Source organism: Theobroma cacao, chromosome 9 (assembly GCF_053813885.1).
Source record: "Theobroma cacao isolate CCN51 chromosome 9, ASM5381388v1, whole genome shotgun sequence".
Taxonomy (NCBI): domain Eukaryota; kingdom Viridiplantae; phylum Streptophyta; class Magnoliopsida; order Malvales; family Malvaceae; genus Theobroma; species Theobroma cacao.
The window spans coordinates 44745982-44771827 of record NC_142647.1 but is presented as its reverse complement, the minus strand read 5'-3'; the positions used below and the strand labels follow the sequence as shown (position 1 = coordinate 44771827).

General features: G+C 36.0%; 3 protein-coding genes and 1 non-coding gene across 6 annotated transcripts; 2 read left to right on the top strand and 2 right to left on the bottom strand.

Annotated features, from left to right (window-relative positions):
- The first annotated feature begins 585 nt into the window (after window positions 1-585).
- LOC108663444 (FAF-like protein (DUF3049)) lies at window positions 586-2898 on the top strand. Of its 2 annotated transcripts, none has more exons than XM_018127426.2 (2): window positions 586-841; window positions 966-2898. In XM_018127426.2, the coding sequence occupies exon 2, from the start codon at window positions 997-999 to the stop codon at window positions 2641-2643; it is 1647 nt and encodes a 548-aa protein (XP_017982915.2). In that variant the 5' UTR covers window positions 586-841; window positions 966-996; the 3' UTR covers window positions 2644-2898. The 2 variants fall into 2 exon arrangements, with proteins under 2 accessions (XP_017982915.2, XP_017982916.2); XM_018127427.2 differs by having other exon boundaries at window positions 587-841; window positions 1003-2898.
- Window positions 2899-4003: 1105 nt separating this feature from the next.
- On the top strand, window positions 4004-8501 carry LOC18590199 (Chaperone DnaJ-domain superfamily protein). Its single transcript, XM_018127472.2, has 9 exons — window positions 4004-4194; window positions 5332-5422; window positions 5513-5573; window positions 6624-6701; window positions 7117-7190; window positions 7437-7550; window positions 7645-7752; window positions 8063-8101; window positions 8226-8501. Exons 1-9 carry the CDS (start codon window positions 4100-4102, stop codon window positions 8310-8312), a joined length of 747 nt encoding a protein of 248 aa, XP_017982961.2. The 5' UTR covers window positions 4004-4099; the 3' UTR covers window positions 8313-8501.
- Window positions 8502-8637: 136 nt separating this feature from the next.
- TRNAI-UAU (transfer RNA isoleucine (anticodon UAU)) lies at window positions 8638-8711 on the bottom strand. Its single transcript has one exon. It is a non-coding gene; the product is annotated as a tRNA-Ile (tRNA).
- A 494-nt stretch (window positions 8712-9205) lies between these two features.
- On the bottom strand, window positions 9206-19517 carry LOC18590198 (serine/threonine-protein phosphatase BSL3). 2 transcript variants are annotated; one of them, XR_016028347.1, is made up of 22 exons: window positions 18647-19517; window positions 17230-17290; window positions 17070-17148; window positions 16868-16947; window positions 16688-16782; window positions 16450-16549; window positions 15936-16005; window positions 15404-15505; window positions 15217-15298; window positions 14377-14556; window positions 13701-13974; window positions 13360-13600; window positions 13085-13255; window positions 11769-12007; window positions 11473-11557; window positions 11270-11368; window positions 10990-11189; window positions 10823-10898; window positions 10290-10425; window positions 10053-10192; window positions 9482-9922; window positions 9206-9376 (listed from the first exon to the last, which is right to left on the bottom strand). XR_016028347.1 is itself a non-coding variant. In XM_007015597.3 (21 exons), the coding sequence occupies exons 1-21, from the start codon at window positions 19110-19112 to the stop codon at window positions 9839-9841; spliced, it is 3060 nt and encodes a 1019-aa protein (XP_007015659.3). In that variant the 5' UTR covers window positions 19113-19517; the 3' UTR covers window positions 9206-9838. The 2 variants fall into 2 exon arrangements, 1 of the variants encoding a protein (XP_007015659.3); XM_007015597.3 differs by having other exon boundaries at window positions 9206-9922.
- Window positions 19518-25846: the final 6329 nt, after the last annotated feature.

The window sequence follows — 25846 nt, the reverse complement described above, 5'->3', positions numbered from 1 at the left end:
TATCTAGCAAACTAGTTGTTAGTATTATGCAGCACTTGAAAGCAAGAAATAGCTTGGAATTAAGCTGGTAAATTTCAGGAAGTTGCCCCAACCAAAGATGAATGGTGTCCAGCTCTTGTTGGATTGTATTCTTCTCCATTTGTCACTATTTGGCTTCCATGATCTGCCACGTTGAGAACAAGGCATCGATACCAATACACGATTTGCGTTTTTTTACTCGAATATCGTGTACCATGCCAGGATGGAGGTACCGTTCAAAATGAACGAGGTTAACCGTTTCATTTCAGAGAATAAAATTACAGACTCATTTGCTTTAATTTGGAAACATGTTCATCGCTATTCCAAATAAAAACTTAATTAATCATGATTAATGAATTGGAGTCATAATATTAGATATTTCGGGTTGAATATCATAAGCCTTAATTTGCCATGACTTGAAATAGATTCACGGGGGGGGGGGGGGGGGGGGGGAGGGCATGTGAAGCAAAATGAGGCCTCCCTCTCTATAGTCCAACTCTTTTTTTTTTCTGGGTTTTCTTTAATCACCAACTTTTTCTGATAAGAGAAAAACTGGAAACCAATGGAGGAGTCTTTTCATGGTGGCGTAGGCGGGTCCCATTGGACACGGTTCCAAAAGCCTTTATGGCCTCCTACAACTACAAATACCCCCACATTCCCTTCCTCCCATTGCCATCAAGCCACACCCAGTTCCCCCTCTCTCAAACCATCATCCTCGCTCATCTAATTTCCTCTGTTATTTCCCTCACAGCAAAGCAAAGCAAAGCACTCCCCAGCGGTCTCTTTGCAGACCCCTGTTGGATGCTGTTGCTTTTCTCTTGAGGTAATCATTCTATTTCAACTTCAATTTTAATTTCATGCCTTATCTATTTCATGCATGTCTCTTAGTAACTTGTTATTTGTTGTATAGCCATCTTTTAATCCCTTTTTGTTCGTTTGTGTTTCAGGACTTTTCTCATTGTTTGGTTTTTCCACTCTATGCAGATAAACACATATTTAGTACAATCTGCCCAGTACTTGGACATGTCTGCTCCACTTAGCAAGAGCCTCCGCTTATCTTCAGCTTTGAACATCACTGAGGAGGCCATGGTCACCAAGAAGCAAGGTATAGTATCCATTCTGGGATCCGATACCGACAGACCATCCAGAGCTGCCTCACTTAGAAGAACTCTGTCAGCTGATATGTCCTCCAAGAAATGGCTTACTGAATATGGACTCTCTCCCCTGAAAAAGATTGCATCCTCCGAGGAATTCCCTTTTTCCATCATAGACTCGTCCTCTGAAGGAGGGGAAGAGGATTATGAAGAAAGGAAGGACACTGAAGCACGAGGTCAATTCGACATCTGGACTTCGATTCAACAAGAGAAGAACAAGAAGGAGCTTGAAAAGCCTGGACAGTTCGATATGTGGACCTCAATCATATCAGAGAAGGCTCAGGAAGACTCTTCAAAGCCACTTACCCCTCCTTATATTCACCCTCTTGTGAAAAGATCAGCTAGTTCTTTAAGCGAGAAAAGCCTCGAAATTTGCACTGAGAGCCTTGGTTCCGAGACTGGTTCAGATGGGTTCTCTTCATACCCTCCATCCGAAACTGGTGACATGGAGGAAGATAAAGAGGAAGATCAAGAACTCCAACAGCAAAAGCAGGAGAGAGTGGCACAGCTGAATTCTTTTGATGGTGAAGAACCAAGAATTGTGAAATATAACTACGATGTTGGCAAGAAATCGCCACACCGATCATTTCCTCCACCAATTCCTTCTCTTTCTCGCATAGATGGAGCATCTGTCCGCATGAAGACTCATCGTGATAATGGCAGATTGGTTCTTGAAGCTGTTTCTATGCCTTCACTGAACAACTTTCTTGCTCAACGCCAGGACGGTCGCCTCGTTCTTACTTTTGCGAATACCACTCCTAGTGAAGCAGAGTCCATGGTTAATGAAGTAATGAATGTTGAAGAAGAAGAAGAAAAGGAAGTGGAAGATCTAGAAGAAGAGTTTGAAAGCTTTGGAGAAGAAGAGCAAGAGAGTGAAATAGATGAAGAAGAAGAAGAGGAAATTAGTGAGAATGAAATTGAGGGAGTAGAAGATAGGTGTTATGTGATAGAGCAGCCTCCTAAACTTTCGAGTGGAGCAATGAATGTGCATAGGTTAGCTGTAATGATGAACAAGCCCATATGGTTAGCAAATAGGAACCCAACATGGCCTAAAAATTTCGATGAAATAGTTAAATTTGGAGAGGAAAGGGAGGAGAAGGTCGTCGAGCCAACCGCCCCACCACTAGCACAGTCACTGCCGCCGCGACCGCGGGTGGGTAGGCTGATACCATCACCACCGTCAACGGCAGCAGCTGCATCATTCAATGCTTATGAGTACTACTGGAGGCCCAATCAGCCCATGTCAAAGGCAGCGGTTCTTAACCCACTTGGTCAACAGTCAACATTTGCACTCGATGACAACAGTAACAAGGAGCTTATTCTGTCCAAGAATCTAATGGCTAATGAACAACAACAATTGCTAGTGTTGAGAGGGAACAAAGGTGATTACTTTGTTCCTTTGTTAAAGGGTTGCAAGGAACCTAGGAGGTCTCTTCTCTTCTGGGAGCCTTACTGCATTGCCACTTCCTGATGATCAATACCCAACCCAACTCAACGCCCCCCACACATCAAAATTCCATGTCTTAATCCAAAATTGTGCCTATCATTATTGTTGTTACTTACTACTATCCTATCTTCTTTCCTCTCCTTGTGTTTTTTTCTCTCTCTCCTAGCTAGTTTTTCCACCTCCACTCCTTGAGGGTGATTGTGTAGTCAAATTTTAATAAAAAGATGAAGAAAAGGGAGAGAATACTTTTGGGATAATGAAAGACAGAAGACTTCAACAGTGTTTTTGTATGTGAAATGGTAGCAGTAAATTGCTATGATACTGTGCCTATTTGAAACAAAATCTTTAATTTAAGCACATCATCTTTTGACTTGGTGGACTGTCTCGTCTGTCTTTGCTTTCTTGCTTTTGGCAAAATTCTTGACCCCAATGGGGTTTCAGCATGGGTCATGTCTGGCCTAACATGCTTTTCATTTTGGGAACATAATCATCCACAAATTGATACGGCCTGTTCCTTTTCGGTTCAGGTTAAGGTTATGACTGTGATGGATATTTCTAACATTTCATTAAATTAAATAATTTTATATTTCAAACAAGGATGTTTGGAATATTACTATTTATTTATTTTGTACAAAACTTTCTTTGAGTGGGGTATCAGAATTTGGAAAGATCAACCCTCATTCTGCTTTGTTTGGTTTTCCCATTTTTCACATGTTTTCTGCCCTTTTGCCCATTGCCCATGGGCCTCATTGATGTTGCCAATATTTCAGCCCAACTATTAATGCTTCATTGCTTCATTTCTCAATATCCAAATTCAGCTAAGACATTTTATTGTTTTTATCATCAATTTTCTTATCTATCTATGATCAAATTATTAATTTGTTTAACCCAAATTTCCCTATAAACTGGTTTGTAATTTATTATGTATGGAATTTGTTCTTATTAAGAATAACCGCCATCTAATAAAATAGTTAAAACTGTTTCATAGAATAAAAAAAAAAGAATTACTAATAGTAAAAACATGGTTATATTGTCACCATAAGTTTGGGGTTAAAATCGAACTGAATAAAAATATATTATATTATGAGTTTATATAAGAAAACTCCCATGATTGTTACAACTGGATTACTCTTCAATTCATAATGGAGGTTAAAAACTTCTTGGTACAAAAAAAATTTATTTTTTAAAAAAATTCGCTTTCTTCAAAAATATTTAACTACATAAATAAATTTCTTTTTAAAAAAATACGCCTATAAAATAAAAGTGTTCTGAGCATGAAAACGTGGACTAGTATTTACACTGTTCTGAGCCTTTTGGTTGAACCAACTTGGACCCATGGCCCGAGTCGATAGTCTAAACCAGCCGGCCCGATTTCTATTGCTTCTTCCCGGCTCTCGCAAGAGCCAAAGCAAAGGCAGGCCTGCGAAATAGCCATCAAAAGGAGAATCAGTGAGTGGTAATTAAGCAAAAAAATCCAGCGATGGGAGAGAGCAACGCAAGCGTCGATGAGGATTTGCTTCTCAAAGCGTTCTTCGCCGAAGTCAGCGAAGTTGAACGAGACAATGAAGTCATCAGGTTTCTCTCTTTTTCTTTTTGGAATTATTATTTATTATTTTTTCTGTTAATTTGTGCTCATGCACAGATTTATGGGGTTTCTAGGTGATTTTGGTTTGACGGGTCTCAGCTATTAAGGTTTATTCTTCGATAATTTTATTAAATATGAATTGGGAAAAGTTTGGATTTTTCATATATTTGTTTTATTTGTACAGTTACTTTCTTTTGGTAAAATTTGAGCTCAAATGGCATGTTCTATCAATTGGCTTAATTGGGTAACTTTTAAATTTGGTATTTATAGATATAACAATATGCTTAGTAAAGAAATGTTTGTATAAATTTCGTAGGGCAATTTTTTTCCATATAATTTTGATGGGTAATCTTTGTATTTGGTGCTGTTTGGGAATTCTAAATTACACTTTTATACATTAGAACTTGATATAGATGAACTTCTCAAGATTATAGTTAAGTATTGCTATTAAAGTTGGTAAAAGCCCTAAATGCAGTATTTTTCTAAGATAGTGGCATTAACACCTTCAATATAGGTATAACCAGTACCCTATTAGTCGAATCAGCGTGAGAAGTTTAAGGGCTTTTGGGTACTTTTGACTCTTACTTACCCTGTTAGATAGGAATAGACTTAAAATGAGAAAGCTGCTCATTTGTAGTCCTTTCCTTGTTGCTTAGATATAGGTATGCATGTTGGATATGTGCCCACAAATACTTTCAGTTTTGCCAAAGTCGTTTGTTCTGTGTGGGGGTTCATGCCTCATACTCTGACTCAGATTTTGCATAATTTCATGACCTGTATTTTATGGCATTCCCTAAGGGCCCAATTAATTTGAAACAATTATCTTAATGGATGAGAGACCTTTACTCTTTCAGATCCTTGGTTCAATACCAAAGTGATGTGGGCCTAAGGAAGCTACTTCACCATCATTTATAGATGATCTTTGATCTTACCATTCATGCTGCATTGCCTTTTGTTGTATGTTTTCTTCTGATTGTTATGCTTTTTTTCTATCAAGCAGTTAAGTACTTTGGTTTATCATTCTTTTTTTTCTGAAAGGCAACTTTGGTTTATCATTGATGAGTTCCTTTCTTCTGTTCTCTCTTAATAACTTTTGGCACATTTAAACTGTTTTCTGAAAATTGTAGGATTCTTTCATGCTTCAAGTTAAATCCATTTGAGTTTCTGAACCTAGCATTTGATTCATCTCCAGAAGATGTCAAAAAGCAGTATCGTAAGGTATTCTATTTTTTCCTTGACTGTTTCCCCAGCCATTGATAATTTTTTTCTTGGTTATTTATTGATTTATTCCCTGCTAAACATTTGTAGTTATCATTAATGGTCCACCCTGACAAATGCAAGCATCCACAAGCAAAAGAGGCTTTTGGAGGTAAGTAGGTTATAATATTTGTCTTATCTGGTGCTCTTTCTCGTATCTGGAAAGCCCTAACAGATAAATTTTTAAATAGAACATTAGCATTTATAAACTATTCAACTTTTATTTACTTTGATTCTTTTCTGTTCCCATATTTGTGGTGCTTGCTGACAAATATTTTTGCAAAAATGAATTACAGACATGCTTCCCTCCCTCCCTCCACCCGTCCCCCATAAACAGACACATACACACACACCAGGCCCCTGCAACCCCATTCTGACCAAAAAAGCATAGACAGACCACATTTCAATTTTGTTAATGGAAGCACATTGAAGCTTTATTGATTTTCAGAAAGGAGCCAAGGTTGCGTAGGAAATAAAATTCAACTTCTTTACATTCCGAATTGCAGATTCTTGAGGGAGATATTTTGTTCCAACATCTAGGGCTTGTGCTGATTATAAAGCTATGGTTTTCTGACTGCATTTACTCTTTTGAATGTTTGCTCCCTCCTTGACGACCTTACTATTTGGATTTTCTGAAGCAACTTCAAGCATGCAAGTCAATCTTGACAAATTCTGAATTCATTTGAGTTGTTTTCTAGGATCATGGAGTTGAGCTACGCATTGGGTAGCTTGTTCAAAACACTATGAAACTGGAGATGAAAGTTAAAAGCATTGGAAGATGATTATGATTCAGGCCAAAAATAGAAGATTATATTATGTGCTGATACTGAATACAAAAATTAACAAGATAAAACAAGTTAATGACTTTAGAATTGTGCTCTCTATTTGGCTCTAATAGCCCTAGTAAATCGAAAGATGCAGCAAGATTAATTTTGGCTTTGTGCCGCTACTTTCACATAAGATGTTAGGATGCCGCATCTTGCATCTACATCCTGTCATCATGTTATGTACACCTCTATGTTCTGTTTATCCAGGGTATGAATGAAGAAATATTAGTGATAATTTGTATTGGTCATTTCATGTGGTGCACATATTTTTTTAGAAATATTATAAACGTTATATTAGATTGAATTACCTACACTGGGTTTTTTATTGTGAGCAGCATTAGCAAAAGCCCAACAACATTTGCTTGATCAACAAGAAAGGGATTATATCCTAAGCCAAGTTACTGCTGCAAAAGGTAGTGCTTAAATTGTTTTTGAGGAGGCCTTACCTGTTCCATATCACAGCTACTTGTCACTCAAAACTTTCTTGAAAATCAGAAAAACTTGTTTGGTATCTTATTGCTGGTGCCATGTAATTGAAGCAGAGTCTTAATGATAGATTTAGTTTTCACATTTCTTTTGTTAACTTTTTCTTTTATGTTTCATGCAGTTAGTATGATAAATAACTAGTGAACATGTCAATTTTGTAAAATCAGAATGATTATTGCTTGGTATTCGCTATCATAGCATATATCTGTTCCATTTGGTCTTTTGAATTGAGCTTCTTTTTTTTTTCTTTGTTACTTGAAAAATCAAAACAAAATAAAATCGAAACTGCTGGTAACAAAAAAAAAAAAATAGTTGTCACATTTCATCTGATGCAATGTGCAGAAGAACTGAGAGCAAAGAGGAAGAAGCAGTTAAAGAAAGACACAGCTTCCAAGTTAAAGTTATTAGTTGATGAGGTATGTCCTTAATTTATTTTCTTGCATGCATTTCATATTGATTGATTGGTCTGCAATGTGCAGTCTTTATTGACCATAATCTTTATTTGTGAAGAAATAATAGCTGTGAGCCCGTGATGGAATTTCTTGTTGGCTTTTCTGTCTGATGTTGCTTTTTTATGGAATTGAGTTTTTGTTGCTGACCTTTTCCTTGCAATGCGTCTAGATTTTAATGCCAAGAGACTAAGCTTGTCTGTTTATTTCCAGGGGAAATCTGAGCAACAATACGAACAATCAGAGGAGTTCCAGCTGGAGTTGAAGTTGAAGGTTCGAGAATTATTAACAGAGCAGGAATGGCGGCGGAGAAAAATGGCAATGAGGGTATGCTGGATTCTGTCAATATCCTTGCCTTCTTAGCTGTTCTTGTTTAAAGCTTCCTACCATCAGAGCTAATCACCACGTTTATGTCATTTAGATATCTGAAGAGGAAGGGCGTCTAAAGAAGGATGAAGAAGAGCAAAAGGAGATGTGGAAAAGGAAGCGTGAACATGAGGAGCAGTGGGAAGGAACAAGGGAGCAGCGAGTATGTTTTCTTATTTTTTCATTGACATTCTTAGCTGACACTTTAGACAGTTCATCCTGAAATAAAGCAGGAGGGGGAAGAAAAGTCGAGTTGTGATGTAGAATTACACTATGGTTCTTGGATGGTTAAACAGTTAATTTATCATTCCGTTCTAGGTTTAATGGAATCCTTACTAGTTGTGATGTATGTTTATGAACTTACCATCTTACCATGTTGATTATTCCTGAAAATAATTCCATTGCACAGATTTTTGTCTTTTTGTACAATAACTAGACTTTGTTTTTGATTTCCCTTTCTCTTTGCTCACCAGGTTTCAAGTTGGAGGGATTTCATGAAGTCAGGGAAAAAGGTGAGTTATATTGAAGTTGTGCTTTGATTTTGGATGAGCAACAATGGAGTCATAAAGGTAATGAAAGCAAAGGAGACTTGGCATATTAGTCTGATGACTGTTCTATAATTTTGCATAATTGCAGTCTAAGAAAGGAGAACTTCGTCCCCCCAAACTCAAAACAGAGGATCCCAACAAATCGTATGTTCAAAGGCCTGTAAAGCGGGGTTAACTGCTGTGGTAGCCAGCACTACTGTTCCTGCGGTGACGGACTTCAGAATGTAGGTTGAACTGAAGCTTGTATGAACCCATGTCTCTGAAGAGGCTTATTATTATTATTATTGTAAAAGAAAAGCACATGCAGGAAAACTTTTCTCTTTTGTTATTTTCTTATAAAAGCTTACCATTTTGTTGTTTTTCATCCCCTTTTCCTTCACCAATTATCAGTCCCCTTATTATCCTTTGCGCTTATTGTTATTATTTTCCATGCAGGGCAAAATATACTACCGTTTATATAATGATTTTTCATTTTTTTTATTTAATAATAGAAAAGTAAATGGTCCTGGCGAGGCTCGAACTCGCGACCTTCGGCTCATAAGACCAACGCTCTAACCAACTGAGCTACGGGACCTTCGGCGCACAATGGAAAATAGCAATTACTTTTGTTTTCAACATTGGCTTGGCATTCATTGTCAGAGCATATATTTGTCTTGTATTTTAGAAATAAAAACAAAATGTTAGAAAGTAACAGGGATGAAGATAAAAAAAAAAAAAAAAATTCAAACATTTAACTCACTCATGCATAAATCTCTTGTTTAAAAAATAAAATTAGAATCCCTCCTCCGTCAATTATATAAAAAAAAAAAAAGTCAAAAAAGAAAACCACAATAAGCAGATTTATATATGGAGTAATTTTGGTGGTACCGTGCTATTATCTTTCGCTTTATTTTATAACAAGGAAATGAAAGGGAAGGGAAGGGAAGGGAAGGAAAGGAAAGGTTCCACTTGCATAAATTATTATCCATGGATGGAAGGATTAACACCAAAACTTGTCCTTTGTCTGTTTCTTGATAGTGAAAGCAGAAATATCTAAATTTTATGACCAAAAATTCTAAGAAATTGATGTTGGACAACAGTTTTTCTTATCTTCACACAAACGTTACATTGTACAGCGCAGAATTGAGAATTACACCAATCAACACCTCTATGATACAAGATTTTTAATGTTATATCTCTCATCATCATCACATATAAAGGAAGCACGGACCTCAAAAGGTGGGAAAAATATTAGAAGACCTACAACGAGGAATAAAAAATATATAAAAATTAAAATAAAAATAAAAATAAAAATAAATAAAAACAAAAGACTAAAATGTGAAAATTACTCCCAACACTACCAACCCCTTTCTTAATAAAACCACCCCATCTGCACTTCTACCTGCCCCTGCCTGTGGCTCCATTTACAGGGGGTCAACCCCAGATTGCGACTTTCACCATATTATCAATGTCAACCTAATCCCGCCTGCAATCTGCTTTCCTGCTTTCCGAAAACTTGCATCTTTCATTATCTCAAGGCCTACCGTATGCTCAAAACCGGCGAAAAACCAAAAATGTCATAAAGCCTTCAAACTCTTTAACAGGAGAGACTACCAGTTCGGAAAATGCCTGTATATGGCATCATGCTCTATACAGAATACCAGAATCCCCAGGTGGTAGCATGAGCCCAAATGAGTATATGGAAACAATTGGAGGGATCTACTATATCCAAGCAAGAGAGCCCCGATCATTTGTTACTTGAGGACGACCTCTAGTAGGTGTTGGAGGTCTGTTAGCATTCAGCTCCTGACCACACACACACACACATATATAAATATTAACAACATGAATATAAAAAGCAATGCACGTATACAGTAAAAGCCTGGAAAAATAAACAAAAATATAATTACTGCTGCCAAAGAGAAAGGGGAAGCACCTGCATCCATGTATCCTCTATATGACGTTCAGGTGATGCTTCCGGTGATGACATTGCTGGGGGTAAAGGATGAATGAGTTTCGGAACCACCACAAGATCTCTACCCAAAACTAAGATTGCACCAGCATTATTAGCGGTACCTGAAATAACAAGCATGAATCAGAACTTAAAGGCTAAATTGTCAGTGGACTTGACAGATTGTACCTAGCATATTAAAAGCATGGGTCAGGGACACACCGCAATAATTGGTGGCTGAGAAAAGGGTAATTAAATGTCCCTGGGCAAAGCGCTCAAAGCCATCCATCACACACTCATGAGCACGAACAATCAACTGAAGATCATTATTATTGCAGAATTCCATAACACGATCAGGCTGCAACAGGACAAACCATTTACGTGAGCATAACATCCAAAATCAATATTCAAGTAATGAACAAACATCAAGTTTTTCTCACAAATAGACCTGCACAAGCAAAAGGGAAAAAGAAACACAGAAGCAACTTAAACAAGTATCTTAAGTAAAAAATTTTAACTTTCAACAGTTTGTTACACATGGCATCATGCAATATAAAACAAGGGAGGAAAAGGAGAGAAACAGTTTCGTGAATGCAACAAGGAGATCAACAAGCCAGCCAGCCATAATAGGCAGTGAAATTACTTCACAAAGCACCATTTGACCATGTAAGAACTTCATCTCAAGTGTTGAAATCAATGCAACATGCAGCTATAAAAGACTTTAAATGCTAAAGTTTTCAAAGTAGCAAACTCACCCCAAAAGTAACCAACCCTGGACCTCTAGCATTTGGTCGCAATCCTTCCACGCTATCATTTTCTGTTGGATCAGACCTAAGGTAGAAATTGCAATAAAATGTCATCGCCAAATGAAAGGAATGCTCTTATATTTCAGGACCAAAAAAAAATAGTAACACGCTCTGACCATAATAAATCCATAAGAACAATCGAGCCTGCTTCCATTGTAATTGGACGCTGTAGATTCTCAATCTGTTCCACATGATTTATTGAACGACCAATACCACCATGCATACAAATGATTTTCTTTTCAATTAGAGCTGCCAGAGGAAGCCAATTGAATAAACGGTTTATGCGATGCCATGCCCATATTCCATCTCTCTCACCCTGTCACACAAGCCATCAGATTTGTGGCTAAAATGTTATACAAAGAATGCAAAACATTTTTCTAACACGTGATAGAATACCATGCGCTCAATACACTCTATACGGAAGCCAAAAAGTGCATTGATATCCGCAGCTTCATGATTCCCTCGAATTAAATGTACATTATTGGGATACTCGACCTGCAATTTCAACAGAATTATGAAAAAGTCTTGGCTCATCACAACTTTAATAGGAAGTAAAAGTGAGCATGAGAAGATTATTGAAGCACCAAAATCAAATTTACCTTCAAAGCAAGTAGAAGAGTAATGGTCTCCAAGCTGTGTTGGCCCCGGTCCACATAATCTCCTAAGAAGAGATAATCGATATACCTGATCGTAATTAATACAAAATTAGTATCAAGTAGATAAAATGTCCAAGTGTAAACTCCAATGAGATGCAACGCAGCAGATGCAGATTACACACTAAGCAGACAACAGTATTTATAGATATAGAGAAATGTCAGATGAAACCCTTAGCCATGTTGACAAATCACCAGCAAAGAGCCTAGAGAACAGAAGTTTTTTTTATCAGAACACTTACGCAATGTCCCCAGCTGTTGAAGGTGCACCATATTCATCAAAAAGGCGCATAAGATCCCCAAATTGTCCATGGAGATCACCGAAAATCTTGATAGGCGCCTTCAGCTGTAAAACACTTGGTTCAGTTGAAAATATTCGTTCAGCACTGTCACAAAGATCTGCTATTTCATTGCAATCTAAGAAAAACTGTCGGCGAACTGGAGGCTTCCAACCACGAGGCTTCAAAAGATGCGCAATGACCTGGCAAAGTAATATATAGACACTCCATTATAATTTAAAATGAATCTTTTCAAAGCATTTGGGAAGATATAACAGAAGCACCGATGCAAGACTAATCTAATTCTTAAGAGAAACTTCTATCGGCTATAACATTCAGCAGTATCTCAATCACCAATTGAAAAACAAATCCAAGGTTCAATGTGTAAAAATAATTACAACCACATTAATATTCAACTGGCATATTCAAGAAAAAAGGTTATAGATTTCTATGTCTAGTAATGCAATAGAACAAGAGAAATCTCAAGAATGAATTCTCTCCAAGCTATGGAGAACTGATAACAGAACCAATATATCAGAAAATCAATAATTAACTTATTTTTATTCTTTAATGCTGGTGTGCATGGCTAAAGATTGCAAAGCAATGACAAGATCTTATAATGCATCAAAAGGACAGTAACGAAATCTGGCCTTCTCATAAATCACAAACAACACAATTTGTAGCTTTTCCAGCTTTTTTTTTTCCTTCCCTTTTATACCATGAATTTAAGCTACGATTGATTTCAAAGTCAAAGGAGATTTCTTTCGCTGCTTTAAGATGTATAAATGTGCAAGTCAATCCAGACACATCGTCACTCTTATCGCTTTTCAAGTTGCATCTAGGGAAATAACCACCTTAGGCACAATACAGAACATATTAGAGGATATTAAATGTGTGCCATTAGGATAAAAAGAAGGGAGAAACCTGCTATCATCATTTGAGAGTTCAAAAATAAATGCTCTTGTCCTAAATGTATGGAATACCATATCTATAAAAATAAAAAAGATTCATCTTAATTCCGATCATCTCAAACTAAACTCAATACTCATTGCAATAAAGATAAATGCCATAACAATCTCTTACTCCATAAAGAAAACCGTCTTCACAAACCATTCAAATAGAAAGAAATCATTCTTAAGTTATAGAATTCAGGGTTTACATCAGCCATGCATATCCTGCTTTACCATTCAACTCTTCCTTTCACTTAGAGACACATTCACCAATTGCCCCAAAACAAAGGGATGCTGCTTTATGATGCACAAAAGTAAAGCTACCAGTACCTTTTTTGGAACACTATTGATTGACATCTGCCTATCTAATAGTTTCCTTGCTGCAGTTGCACTCTCTGGAGTTCCATAGCTAACCCGCCTACCTTCATTTTCAAATTGATCAATTGAAAGCTGTCTGACCATTCCACCTAGAGCTCCGCCAGTCTCTGCAGCTACAACAACCTGTCGGCATAAAGTAAATAAAAGACACAAAGCTATAGATAATCAGGTACTGCCAATATTGACTTGAGACGATGATCCTATAGTTTAAATTTTCTGATACTCACAGCTCTATGATGAAGCCGAACTCCAGCTGGAGCAACACTATTTGACCCAGCAGAATCAGGCATCTTGATCAAGGTAGACATCTGCTTTCCACTAGGTGTAGCCTCTGCCCCACGATCCCTGTCAGGAAGTTCAACTTCTCCATTAACTTGCCGTGCCTTGGCCGCAGCCAGTGTAGCACTAATAGCCTCCGCTTCTGCAGCTGATGCTTCAACCAAATACTCAACACCTTTGCTCATTCTCCTGCATGATGAACCACATTTTAGCAGCTCCTTGGATTAATTGAGAAAGCTCAACCATTCAATATCCATATAAAACAAGAAAAATACAGTATGTAGATTACCGGGATCCTTGAAGCATGGCATTCTCAGTGCTTATGTCAGTATACATGTCCCCATTTACAGGAGGAGCAACTGGATTTCCCAGTACAACTGAACCATCAGGAACTGCTTCAGGCATTGTTTGCCTTGTTCTTTCATCAACAAATGCATACCTCCCAGGTAACCGCCCTGCATGCACATTAGAAGCAGCAGCTGCAGCTGCAGCATGTGAAGCTGCAGTTGTTGTCTCAGCCGCAGCCAGGTCTTCCGCAACAAGCAGGTCATCAAGCAACACTCCTATAGCATAAATACAACCCATTACTGCACTACTTAAATTATCAAAAATTAATTATCATACAGGCTAGCACTCAGCACCAAAGATAGCAACTTAAAGAACTAGATGTGAATCCCAAAATGCATCAACTAAGTATCACACGTTACAAATAGTAATTGACGAATCTAAAGATTAAGTTACGTATAGGGAAAAACATCTTTATTCCTCAAACCACATTCCATTTAGAATGAAAGCCTTTGGCTGACCTGTCATTCTAGATTAACCATACAATTCAGATATGAAGTGAAACTGTAATAATGTATTATAATATAATGGCATAATGAATCTAATTGATAACTGATAACTTCATGCTAGGACCAGAAAAGAATGGGATAAACAGATTGTAGAATAAAAGGCTATCTTACCACCACGCAAACCACCATAAATAAATATTAAGTCACCAACAGCTGCAGCCGCATGTCTGCAACGCCTTGTCAACTCCACTGAAGCATCTCCACCAGCAGCATCAGCACTGTACCGGCCGGTCCTTGGACTAGTAACAACAGATTTTGTATCACACCAAACTCCCGCAGCAGTATCCAACACTATCAACAAGGAGGAAAAGTTAGGAACTAGTAGATTTCGGGAGATGGCGCTTCCTTTGACAATAAATTGCTGAATGCTCAACATAATAATACTATCAGTTAACGTAATCCTATGTTAAACAATAAAATAAGACATTGAATAATGCCTGCTTTTTGACATAAATTTAATAGTGCCTGCAATTGATGTAACAACACCTTCAAGTAAATATTAAGTCTTGCAACTTTCTGATAAAGATTATTAAAATATCAAACAGCAATAATAATGTTGGTCTGTCAGTTACAAGATGGCAGATGTTAATGAACTCATATATAATTTCTCACACAAGAAGGTGGGAGACAGAGAACAAAAGGAATCAGCAGGAAAACTTCAAGTTACATGATTGGAGAATATTAAGATGGGAGAAAGGGTGGACAGCTTTAAGAGCTTAGAAAGCTGTTCGCTACTTTCTACAGTACCGTGGCATCCTTTCCAGCAGCTCAGGGAAGAGCAACCAAATATATGTTTACATTGGGGGAAATCTATAACAGATTTAACCTGAAAAATTGCTTTTAAACTTTTAAGATTTTACAAACCCACACTTGTGTATATGAGTAAAAGCACCAGCAGGCACATCACATAGTAAAGAAGTCAAGAGACTACAAAACCAAGAAAAAAAATACCTGCAACACTTGATGAGTCTTCAACCATGCGTCCACCGCCAAGTGCCCCACCAGAAACATGGAGCCTTGCATTGACAAAGACCTAGAAACATAGTTATGTACATGTGATTCATCTAACTAAAAGAAGTCATGTAGTTAACTAAATTACGGGAAAAAAGAAAAGGAAAGGAAGAAAAACAATACTCACTGCTGCATGTTGATATCTTGGAGATGGTGAGACACCCGGAGCAATTGCCCATTCCCAACGACCATCCCTGTGTTTTGCAAGTCCATATGCACTTGCCAATGGCTGAAAAAAGAATCACAGAAAGAATAAACCATGAAGAGAGAACAGGCTGACCAAATCTAATGGTATAAAGGGATAGAAACATTTCAAAAGAACAAAAACGACAAAAAACTATGACACCGTTCACAGGCATCTAAGCTCAATCTTTTAAAATATCTTCATTGCTATTATTTCCTGATTCTTCAGTTTTTATTAGAATGCCTCTCCCTCCCTCTCTACAAAGATACTGTATATTCAGATCTGTGCCAATATTTATTCAGATGTATTTAAGATTTACCCTAACTGAATAAGAAAAGCCTGCCCTAAAACAGTAACAAGTGACAAGATAATAGTATAGCTTATCAAATCTTATGCCATACTGTTCAAAAAAGAAATTCTTATGCCATACATTTACTAAATCTAGACCCCACAGAATGCAGACTTCTCAACTCACCACACTGTTTGCATCCCTCCCTCCACAAAGTAGAAGAAGACCATCCGAGCGTGCACTTGCAGTAGCATACCTAGTTAAACAGAAATTGTCAATGAGGACATAGCATAAAATCACCTGGATAAATTATCAAGTAACTAAAAATAAACAACAACAATCCAATAGGATGCAAGCTTAAGATCATTTCAGAGACCAAAGGCTATGAGCTTTTAACATCCTATGTTAAAACATCCTATGAAGGAAGAAATAGGTAAGGTTACATCAATAATCATCAATTTATCATGTCCAACCACATGCAGGTAAGATAGCAATGAATATGCTATAATGGAAGTGACTAACAATTTTGTTCATATCTTGCATACTGCTCCTTCTAAGAAATCCAACACTATAAAAATAGAATAACATAATGCAACATATAGCCCTAAACCGTATAATCTAAGATTGTGTTGGCACAAGAACACAAGTGCGTGCATGAGTGTGTGTGTGTGTGTGTGTGTGAGAGAGAGAGAGAGATTACATGCATGGAGGTGGACCTTCCCCTTCTGGTTCCAATTTACGCCATTCATAAGGCTTGGCAGCAGTGTCCAGGGCCCACACATCAGCCAAAGGTCGCTTCCCTACAAATGATGCATCAATTTTTCAACAAAGAATTCATTAGATTATCTCAGCATACATGCAAATAAAAAAGATAAAGAAAATTTCATGATAATCTTAAAAGAATGCATACAATAAAAACAGAATAACAAATTACTTACCATCATTTCCACCAATCGCCATGAGATACCTTTGCCCCACCAAAGCCATCACATGTCCATAGCGTGGCCCTGGCCCAGGGCCTTGAACAACAACCCTGAAGAACAATTAACATTCATATCAGTAGATCAAACTTAACACTATAAATAAGGTACATACACATTCATGCTTCAAGGACAAACCTATGCCACCGTGGTCGTTGCTGTGTGAGGTCAAGAACATGAAGGTCCTCAGCAGACAAACCAGCCGGACCAATTCCACCCTGAGTTGAAATCAAAGCTTCAGATGAGGAATTCCTTATTGCAGAGGAAAAAAGTTCAACTAAATAATGACATGGTAACCAGAAAAAAACATATATATAAAATACTGCATTGTTGTACTAACCTGAATAACTACCATAGTTCCCACCGCAGTTGCCACATGTGCAGCCCTTGGTGTAGGTGGCTCTCCAAAGGGTGAGATCCTGTGAAATTAATTACATGATAAGCTAAGAGGAATTTAGCAAGGTAAAACAGCAGTAATGAACCCTTATTCCTTGGCTTACCTAGACCATTTATTAGTTAACACATCATAACAGTGCACATCAGCAGTGGCACCTGCTAGTCCTGCAATTCAATTGAAACAAAAATAAGCTTTAAGCATGAACATCATCCAAAAAAAAAAAAGAGAAATCTCTGAAGAATTAATTTATTAAAAGAAAGGAGTGAAAGAGGCAATAACAACCAGCCATATAATACAAACAAATTGTAGATGGCCCTGAATTAGTACAACGCTAAACACGGTCATAGTTATGCAGTAGTACTTGAAACCATCAAACATCATTAAGTTTTACACCGTAAACAAAAACAAAGGAAACAAAAAACATAAAACCTGATGTAGTTGGACTCCAAAACATGCAAGGTGCTACCCTAGCAAATGCCACTAGAACATGAGTATTTCAATATAATAAAGAGGCTTGGATCATGAATTGTAATAGCAGGACAATATACACATATTGTTCTTTAATTAAATCATAAGCTGAAAACAATCATATCAGTAGTTTCAGCTTTGATAAAACTAGCAGAGATTTAAAAAAAAATTGGGTCCAAATTAGCCCCACAAAAACATCTTGAAAGGAGAAAATTGGCTGTGTATTAATTTGACTTTCATCTCTACCAGCAACCTTTTCTTTAGAGAGATTAGGGGCAGAGAGTGGTTTTGGGAGGAAGGGAAGCAGGGAGGGAGGGGGGTGTCAAATCTCCAGAACTATAAACAACTGAATGCAGTAGCACCAAATAAATACTGAAACATCAACTTCCTACAAGATTCAAGAAGGCGGGGGATTACAGTTCACTTCTAGTCTTCTACTACACTACAAGACAAAAACGATAAAATTCATTTTGAATTGCTAAAAAACCAGTGAATGTAAAGTTCATATGCCACTTCCACAAACCCAAGCTACAGTAATGATGAAATTCATTTAACTTGGCATTGAACAAAGAGAAAACTAAAAGACACTTATATTAATTCATCTCTTTTTCTATAAAAAATTAGCCTTCTACTTGCTTTGGCACCCCCTGACCTCTTTAAATTTTCTTTTCATTTTTTTTATTAAGAAATAACATCTTTACTCTTTAGAGTAGTTGTTTCTTCACCAATCCAATGAGAAAAGAAAACAATTACATGCCTTACTGCAATAAGAACAACGAAATTAGTTTGCCTTGCATTAAGCTAGGGTTTCTCACCAAATATAAACCTTTGAAGTTACAATTGCTGGGTCTAAAGAATATGCATCTTATATCCCCTAAGGTTCAAAAGTGTCAAGATTCTCAGACATATATACCAACATCTATAGCTTTAATAACATGCACCATTATACATAGCCAAATTCTTTGCATCTTAAATCACTTAAATTACACTAACTCTTAAGGGTTTCTTACACAAACATCTAATCAAAATGAAAGAAACGAAGAAGAGCTTACTGATGCCAGCGCTTCCGGCCGACGATGGAGTCCCAGAAGCAGCAGAATTCCCTTCAAGTGCCGTGGCACCACCAAACAGAATCAACCTGGGCCCAATATACCCCGGCGTCCCTTCTTCCCCCACAGCTGCCACAGCCGTTAGGGTATGCCCACACCTTGGGCCGGGCCCGTCTTCTTTCTTCTCTATAATCGCATTCACCACCGAATAAGTCGGCGCACACCTCGGCCCCACCACCGGAGTTTGCGGCTGTACCTGAGCAGTAGCTGCGGCTGCTGCCGCCTGTTGTTGCGCAGGAGGAGGCGGAGATCCACCAGGTCCCGGCGGAGAAGCCTGGTTCTCTAGTTGCTGGCTTTGCTGTTGTTGCTGTTGCTGTTGCTCCCTCTCCATCGGCGGTGGAGATTGTGAAGCTCCGCCGTGATTCTGATCGTGATCGGTCTCTGGCACCATCGACGAATCCACATCCATTTCTTTGACGTTACAAAATTAAGCCCTAGGTTCAAGATCGGCCAACTAAAATCAAAGCAAATTCGCATCTCTGATCAACATTTTCGAAACCCTAGCTCAGATCGTGAATTAACCACCTCGAAAGAAAATTCGACAACACTTTGCAGGAAAATTTATCTATATTTCCAGAAGAGGGAGAAAAAGATTGGAAAAAAAAATTCCTTTTTCGGTTTTTCTTCCTCCTTTTTCTGTTTCGAAGCCTTTTTTTCCTTTATCTCTCCCTATAAACCTCAAGGCCGTCGAGGAATTAGAAAGGAGAAAAACGGAACGGAGACAATCTCAAAGCCTTTTAACAACAACAAAAAAGAAAAGGAAAAAAAAAAATTATCTCTCACTTTCTCTCTATAGAAATGTAGCCTCTCTCTCTCTTTATTTTCTTATAAAAAGAAAATTGGTTTTCATTTATTTGCTTTTCATTTTTGACCGGGAGCAGCCGGTAAAGAGATGTACGGAAGGAAGGAGTGGGCGCCGTCTTAGAGAGGGGAGTGACGGCGGAGCACGGGAAATAGGGTTCAAATATTAACGGTGATTACCGGTTCCTATTTGCAAGGAGTCTTGCCCTTTTGCCACCTATTGAGGAGGAATTCAAAACTTGACGCGCAATGCTACGCCCTTTTTGTCACGCTCAAGGGTAAGAGAGCGACACGTGGAAGTGGGATGTCCACTACGAAAATAAGGGAATAAGATGTATTGAAGGCTGTTGAATTTATTTATTAGATAGATTCTCAAAGGCAATGACTTTTTAAGCATCCATTTATTACTATTATAAGCAATAAATTACACTGGCTTGTAATTAATTTCAATAATGAAATTGAAAAATATGTACCTGACATGACTTTCCCTTTGAAATATGCATCTTTTCTTTTCTCTTCTTTGTAAATTACATTTTATTTTACTATCAAATATCTCTTATGCTTATGTTAAAAAGAAACTTATATAGTTTTACCTTTTTTAGTTTAAACTTTATTACGAAGTTTTTATAAAAAATAATAATTTTTAAAATTAAGTTAAAGCCATTTCGTAAATTTAATTTTATAAATTTTTTTTATAAATAAATTGTTTGACAAAACAATTTATAAAAATTTTTATTTTGGTTAAAATCACTATTAAGGATATGTAATAAATAATTTTTTATTAATTACGAATTCATTTATTCACAATAAAAAAAAAGTTAACTTTATTTTTTTATTTTATTTAAAATAAATTTTTGAAAATATAAAAAGCTAGCGTGTTGGAATTGAGAGAGTATTTTTTGAACGGGTAATGTCGAGATTATTTTTAATAGAGGTTAACATTTTTTAAACAAAAAAAAATTTCTCAAAAAGTTGACATATTTTTAAAAGAAAATAAAAGAAAGCTCTTCTCTAAAGCTTTTCTTGAAATTCTTTTTTTTGGATTTAGTTCTTTAAAAAAAACATTTTTTAAGAATTTCTCTAAATCTTATTTGATTCGACTTATACTTTTAAAAAGTAGATAAATTGAAAAAAAAAAAAAAAGAGCAAACAAGCACTAACACTCAAAAGAGCAATTAAGAGAAAATAATTACAAAATAGCAAATGATGATTCAAATCAAATTTGAATTACATAAATGTTTAAGGATATTTATGTAAAATACTTTAAAATAGAAGTAGTGATATAAAGCTTTTAGGCATAATTTTTTAAAAAAAATCCCTGAACTATTTAATAATATTAAAAAAATCTTTATGCACATGTAAGTTTATTGTATTCAATCAAGTCTTTATAATTTTATTTTAAATCAAATAAATATTTATAATTAATTGTTAACTAGTTGTCTTTAATCAAAATGAAATTTGTAATTTTTATAACCACGTAGTATAACATTGACATGAACAATGAAATAATCACATGATCACATTATCAGGTAATAGTAGTATGTTACATCATCATTTATTATGATATATCAATGAACCACGTTAACGTCACGTGATTTTAAAAATGACAAGTGTCGTTTTGATCAACAAAATTAATTAATATATTTATTTGATTCAAAATAAAAGTATAAGGACTGTTTTTTAATTGTTGAAAAAAGCTCTCAAGGCCAACCATCTTGTAAAAGTTTTATTAATTTCAATTACCAATTACATAAGGGAGGGGAACATATACCTTACCTCTAGAAGTACCTGAACTAAAACATGAAGAATCTTAAAGGAATTACTACTTTCTTTACATGTTGAAAATGGAGACATGAAAATTAGGAGTAATAAAAGCAAGAAATAAATTAGAAGTACTACTTCCTTACACATTTTTAAATCTAGCATAAGGTAAATTTAATCTATCAAGTTTAAAAATACTCGACAATTCACCTTTTGCAATGTTGAATACTTGCAAGCCTTGATGAAGATAACCTCTATTTGATAAAAAGTATGTGCTTGGTTACCCTCTAGATAAATATGAGAATCTAAAGGAGAAGTTTTTTAAACTAGACCTTATAGAAGCTAATGTGTATCTAATTTCATGCGAATCGTAGTTCTCTTTTCCTATGAAATTCACAATCACCTTAGCATCCATTTCAATCCATAACCAATGTATATTATAATCTCTACACAAGTGTAGACCTTTTAGAAGTGCTAGGAGTTAGGCTTGGATTGAATTTTGAGGACTAAAGTTTTTTGAAAAACCAAATACAAGGTTACTTACATTATTTCACACAACTCATCCTTTTGCTGCCCTTTGAGCATTATCCTTGCTGCTACCTTCAACATTCAAATTGAGTTCATTGAGTGCAAGTTTCAACCATTTAATAATTTAAGGGGGTTTCGATGCTTTGATTGGGAAAGAAAGTTTCCACAATTTGGCTAATTAAACATCACCCTTCCATTGCCAATTTTGCATTAAGTTTCCTTGATTTGCAATTGTGTTACTATCTTCATTATTCTCCATTTGATCCGATGAGGGTTCATACTAAGGTTTTCATGTTTTGCATCATTCCTTTCAACCCACAAAAACCAACATATGAAGATAGGCATCAAAACCCAAATATAGCCTTTCTTAATGTAATCACCAAAATAACGCCATGCCTTTACAACTTGCAAAATATTATGGGGTGAACAACATGAATTTGGAACAAATGGGAAAAGAAATAACAAACCTCTTTAGCCTTCGGACATTACCACATATTATGAAAGAGTGATTCCTCTGAGTTGCACCCTTAGCATTTGGATGCCAATTGGTACCTTTTAGTTGAAGCCGCATATCATTTGGTATCCATTCATGGATAACTTTCCAGAAAAAGAATGATATTAAGAGTGAGATACTTTTGTGCCTTACCAACTCAAATAAATCCTCAATTGGTATTTTATGATGAACAATATGTCAAGCACTTTTGATAGAAAATGAGCCATTAAATGTAGAAATCCAAAAGGCTTTATCATTTCGAGATATTTCAATAAGAATTGAAAGAATATTGCCAACCATAGATGCAGGCAATAAAGCTTTTAACTTGTCAACATCCCACATATTGTTATCATAAAAGTGAGATACCTTAGTCATGGAATACATATAAAGAGGAAAGTAGTTTACCAATGGTTGGTTGCCATTCAGCAATCATGCCAAAAAAAGATTTCACCCTTGCCAATCATCCAACTTATATGATCTTCAACAATTATGGCACTACTCTTTAATCGTTTCCAATTAGGTTAGTCTCAGATTTTCACTTAGACTTGCATAGGAGCACTACCAGCACAATATTTAGCCTTCATGAATCTTGCTCACAAATTGTCAATAGTGCGTAACCTCCACCATAATTTGAGATTAAAAGTCTCAAATACATCATGTAAGCAATGATATCAAGCCCACCTTCTCCCCAAGATAGCAAAATTTTTTCCAAGTGGTCTAATGAATATATTTTGATGCTGATGTGTCTCCTCAAAGGAAACTATTAAACATTTGTTTAATTCTTTCAATGACACAAGGTGGTGGCTTCAAGACTTGCAGAACGTACAATAGCATGAAACTTAACACACTTTTTAACAATGTAATCCGACCCTCTGAAGAAAGAATTTTATTCTCCCAACTAGAGATTTTACCTCTGATTTTGGTAATAAGAGAATAAAATAGGAAGGCTTTCTTTGGTCCCTTGTACAATGGTGTACCTAAATAAGTGATGGGCAATTTCTTATGAACAAAGCCTGTACATGAGTAAATAAGTTGAACTCGTGAAGGAGACATATGTTTACCATTGATAAAATAGCTTTTTGAGTATCTATTTTCTAGCTAGAAATATTCTCATGTTCCTGTAAAAAGTTCTTAATCTTTGCCAAGCAAGATTGGCTACTATTAGTGAAAATGATAATATCATCCGCAAAAGAAAAATGACTTACCAGTAAAGAGCATCTTGAGGAGTAATGTACTTCAGGATATTGTGCATACAGTGCATTAAGACCTCTAGAGAGATATCCAGCAACAAAGATAAAGAGTGATGGGAAAATTGAATTTCTTTGTCGTAAACCATTTTCAAATTTAAAATATCTTGCAAACACGCCATTAACTAATACTGAAATCAATAATTAGATAGACATCGCCGTATCAAATCAATCCATTGATCATAAAATCCAAATTACCGTAACATAATATAGAGGAAATTCCAATTTAAACGAGCATATGCCTTCATCATATCAAGTTTAATTGCCACATTTCCTCATTTGACCTTATGATCAATTCTATGTGTTAACTCTTGGGCCAAAAGAATATTATCATTGATTAAACTCCACCAACAAATCCACTATAATTATCTGATATAATGCTAGGTAACACCCTAGATAATCTATTATTAAGAATCTTAGTTATAAGCTTGTTAAAGACAACAAAGACTAATCGATCTATATTTACTCCAATACAAAGGGATTATCATTCTTTGGCATTAAGACCAATGTAGTAGAAGTTACTTCTTTTGGAATAGCTGCCCCTTGGAAAAATTCTAACACTATTTCAAATAAATCTTCTGAAATGATGTCCCAGTAATGTTAGTAAAACAATGATGAAAATCCATGTGGACCTGCCACATTGTTTTTCCCAATATCAAACACTGGGATTTTAATTTCATCAAGTGTAGGAGTTGCACATAACAAATTATTATCATTTGCAAAAACTAATGTAGGAATGAGTGAATCATTGAATAAAGATAAATCACACGATTCGGCTTTCATGAGATTGGAAAAATAAACAACTATTGACTCCTTTATAAGATATGGATCTTAAATAAGCTGCCCATCATCATCATGAATTTTTAAGATACAATTCTTTACTCTTTTCTTCCTCACCATCATATGGAAAAATTTAGTATTTCACTCACCCTCCACTAGCCATTTGACCCCTGATTTTTATTGCCATAAAGTTTCCTTAATGTTAGGTAGACGATTAAATTTAGCATGAGCTAAGTGCATGGCTTCTCTATTAGTTGCAGTTTGTGAATTTTGAATAATCAATTCACTTTCAGATGTATTAATTTTAGGTAATTGGACCTTAACAAAAATATCCCAAAAACTTCTTTATTCCACCATTTTCATCCATTTTTCAATCTTAGCCGCTCTAACCAAAACGCTTCTAACCCGAATCCATTAATGGGAGCTACCCAATTTTGTTTAACAAAGTCTAAAAAATTATGATGCTTCACCCAAACATGTAGGAACCGAAAAAAAAAAAAAAAGACCCCCTGTTAGGCAAATTTGTACATGAAACTAGTAAAGGACAATGGTTAGAACCATTTCTAGATAAATGTTGTATACGAGTTGTTGAAAAAAACTCACCCCATTCTTGATTATAAACAACTCTATCTAGTCCTTGATACATGTGAGAATTTGTCCAGGTGAATTTGTTACCTTCAAAACCTGTGTCTATTAGGCCACAATCAAATACAGCTTAAGCAAATTCTTCCATAGAACCTCTATTTGGCAATGTACCATTAAGCCGTTCTTAAAGGCTTAGAATAGTGTTAAAATCCCCACCAACAAGCGACGACTCTTTTAATTTTGCTGATAAATTATGCATGTAATCCCATAAATCTCTTCTTTCTGCTCATGCATGTAATCCCATAAATATCTTCTCTCTGCTCTAATACATTTAGCATGTACTAAAGAAACAGTGAGAGGCTTAGCAAGCCAAGGAGTAGAAATCTTTACAACTAGACTCTAAACATGATCTAAAAACAATTCACAAGAAATATCAAAAGATCAAAAACACCAAAATTTTTCATAATAATTCAAAAATGCCCCTTTAAAACCAAAATGCCTTTTGAAATAATTGAGTTTAGAAGCATATACCATAGGTTCCAAGATCATAATAACTTTTAGATGATGAATTTGCTTTAATTCTTTCAGTCTTCTTTGGGTTGCTTTGTCTGCAACACCACGAACATTCCAAATAAGACAATTAATCATTGAGAAGATTCAGAAGAATAATCAATGGAGGTACCTCATCATTGCTCATCATACATCTTTCTCTTACATTGGATTTTAAAGCTAGAATAGGAGAAAGTTCACTTTCTGACTTGCAACGCCTTATGGTCGTTGGGTGTAATTCAATTTCCTTATTTACATACTCAGCTTCTGGAGCATGAGAGGCATCACATTGTTTACCAGCATGAAGATTAGATTGAACCATTAGTGCATTAGGTTCAACAACAACGTTTTTATTTTTTTTAATAATAACACAGAGCTACTAACCTCTTAAGCTTCAAC

What these genes read in the sequence shown, in the direction of transcription:
- LOC18590199 (XM_018127472.2), top strand. Translation starts at nt 4,100, where the DNA reads ATGGGAGAGAGCAACGCAAGCGTCGATGAGGATTTGCTTCTCAAAGCG. An exon ending in AGCAAAAGAGGCTTTTGGAG is followed by an intron (nt 5,574 to 6,623) that starts GTAAGTAGGTTA and finishes TATTGTGAGCAG; the next exon opens with CATTAGCAAAAGCCCAACAA. An exon ending in TAAAGTTATTAGTTGATGAG is followed by an intron (nt 7,191 to 7,436) that starts GTATGTCCTTAA and finishes GTTTATTTCCAG; the next exon opens with GGGAAATCTGAGCAACAATA.
- LOC18590198 (XM_007015597.3), bottom strand. Translation starts at nt 19,112, where the DNA reads ATGGATGTGGATTCGTCGATGGTGCCAGAGACCGATCACGATCAGAAT. An exon ending in TTAACTAATAAATGGTCTAG is followed by an intron (nt 17,149 to 17,229) that starts GTAAGCCAAGGA and finishes TTAATTTCACAG; the next exon opens with GATCTCACCCTTTGGAGAGC. An exon ending in TCAATAGTGTTCCAAAAAAG is followed by an intron (nt 12,008 to 13,084) that starts GTACTGGTAGCT and finishes TTACTTTGCCAG; the next exon opens with GTCATTGCGCATCTTTTGAA.
- LOC108663444 (XM_018127426.2), top strand. Translation starts at nt 997, where the DNA reads ATGCAGATAAACACATATTTAGTACAATCTGCCCAGTACTTGGACATG.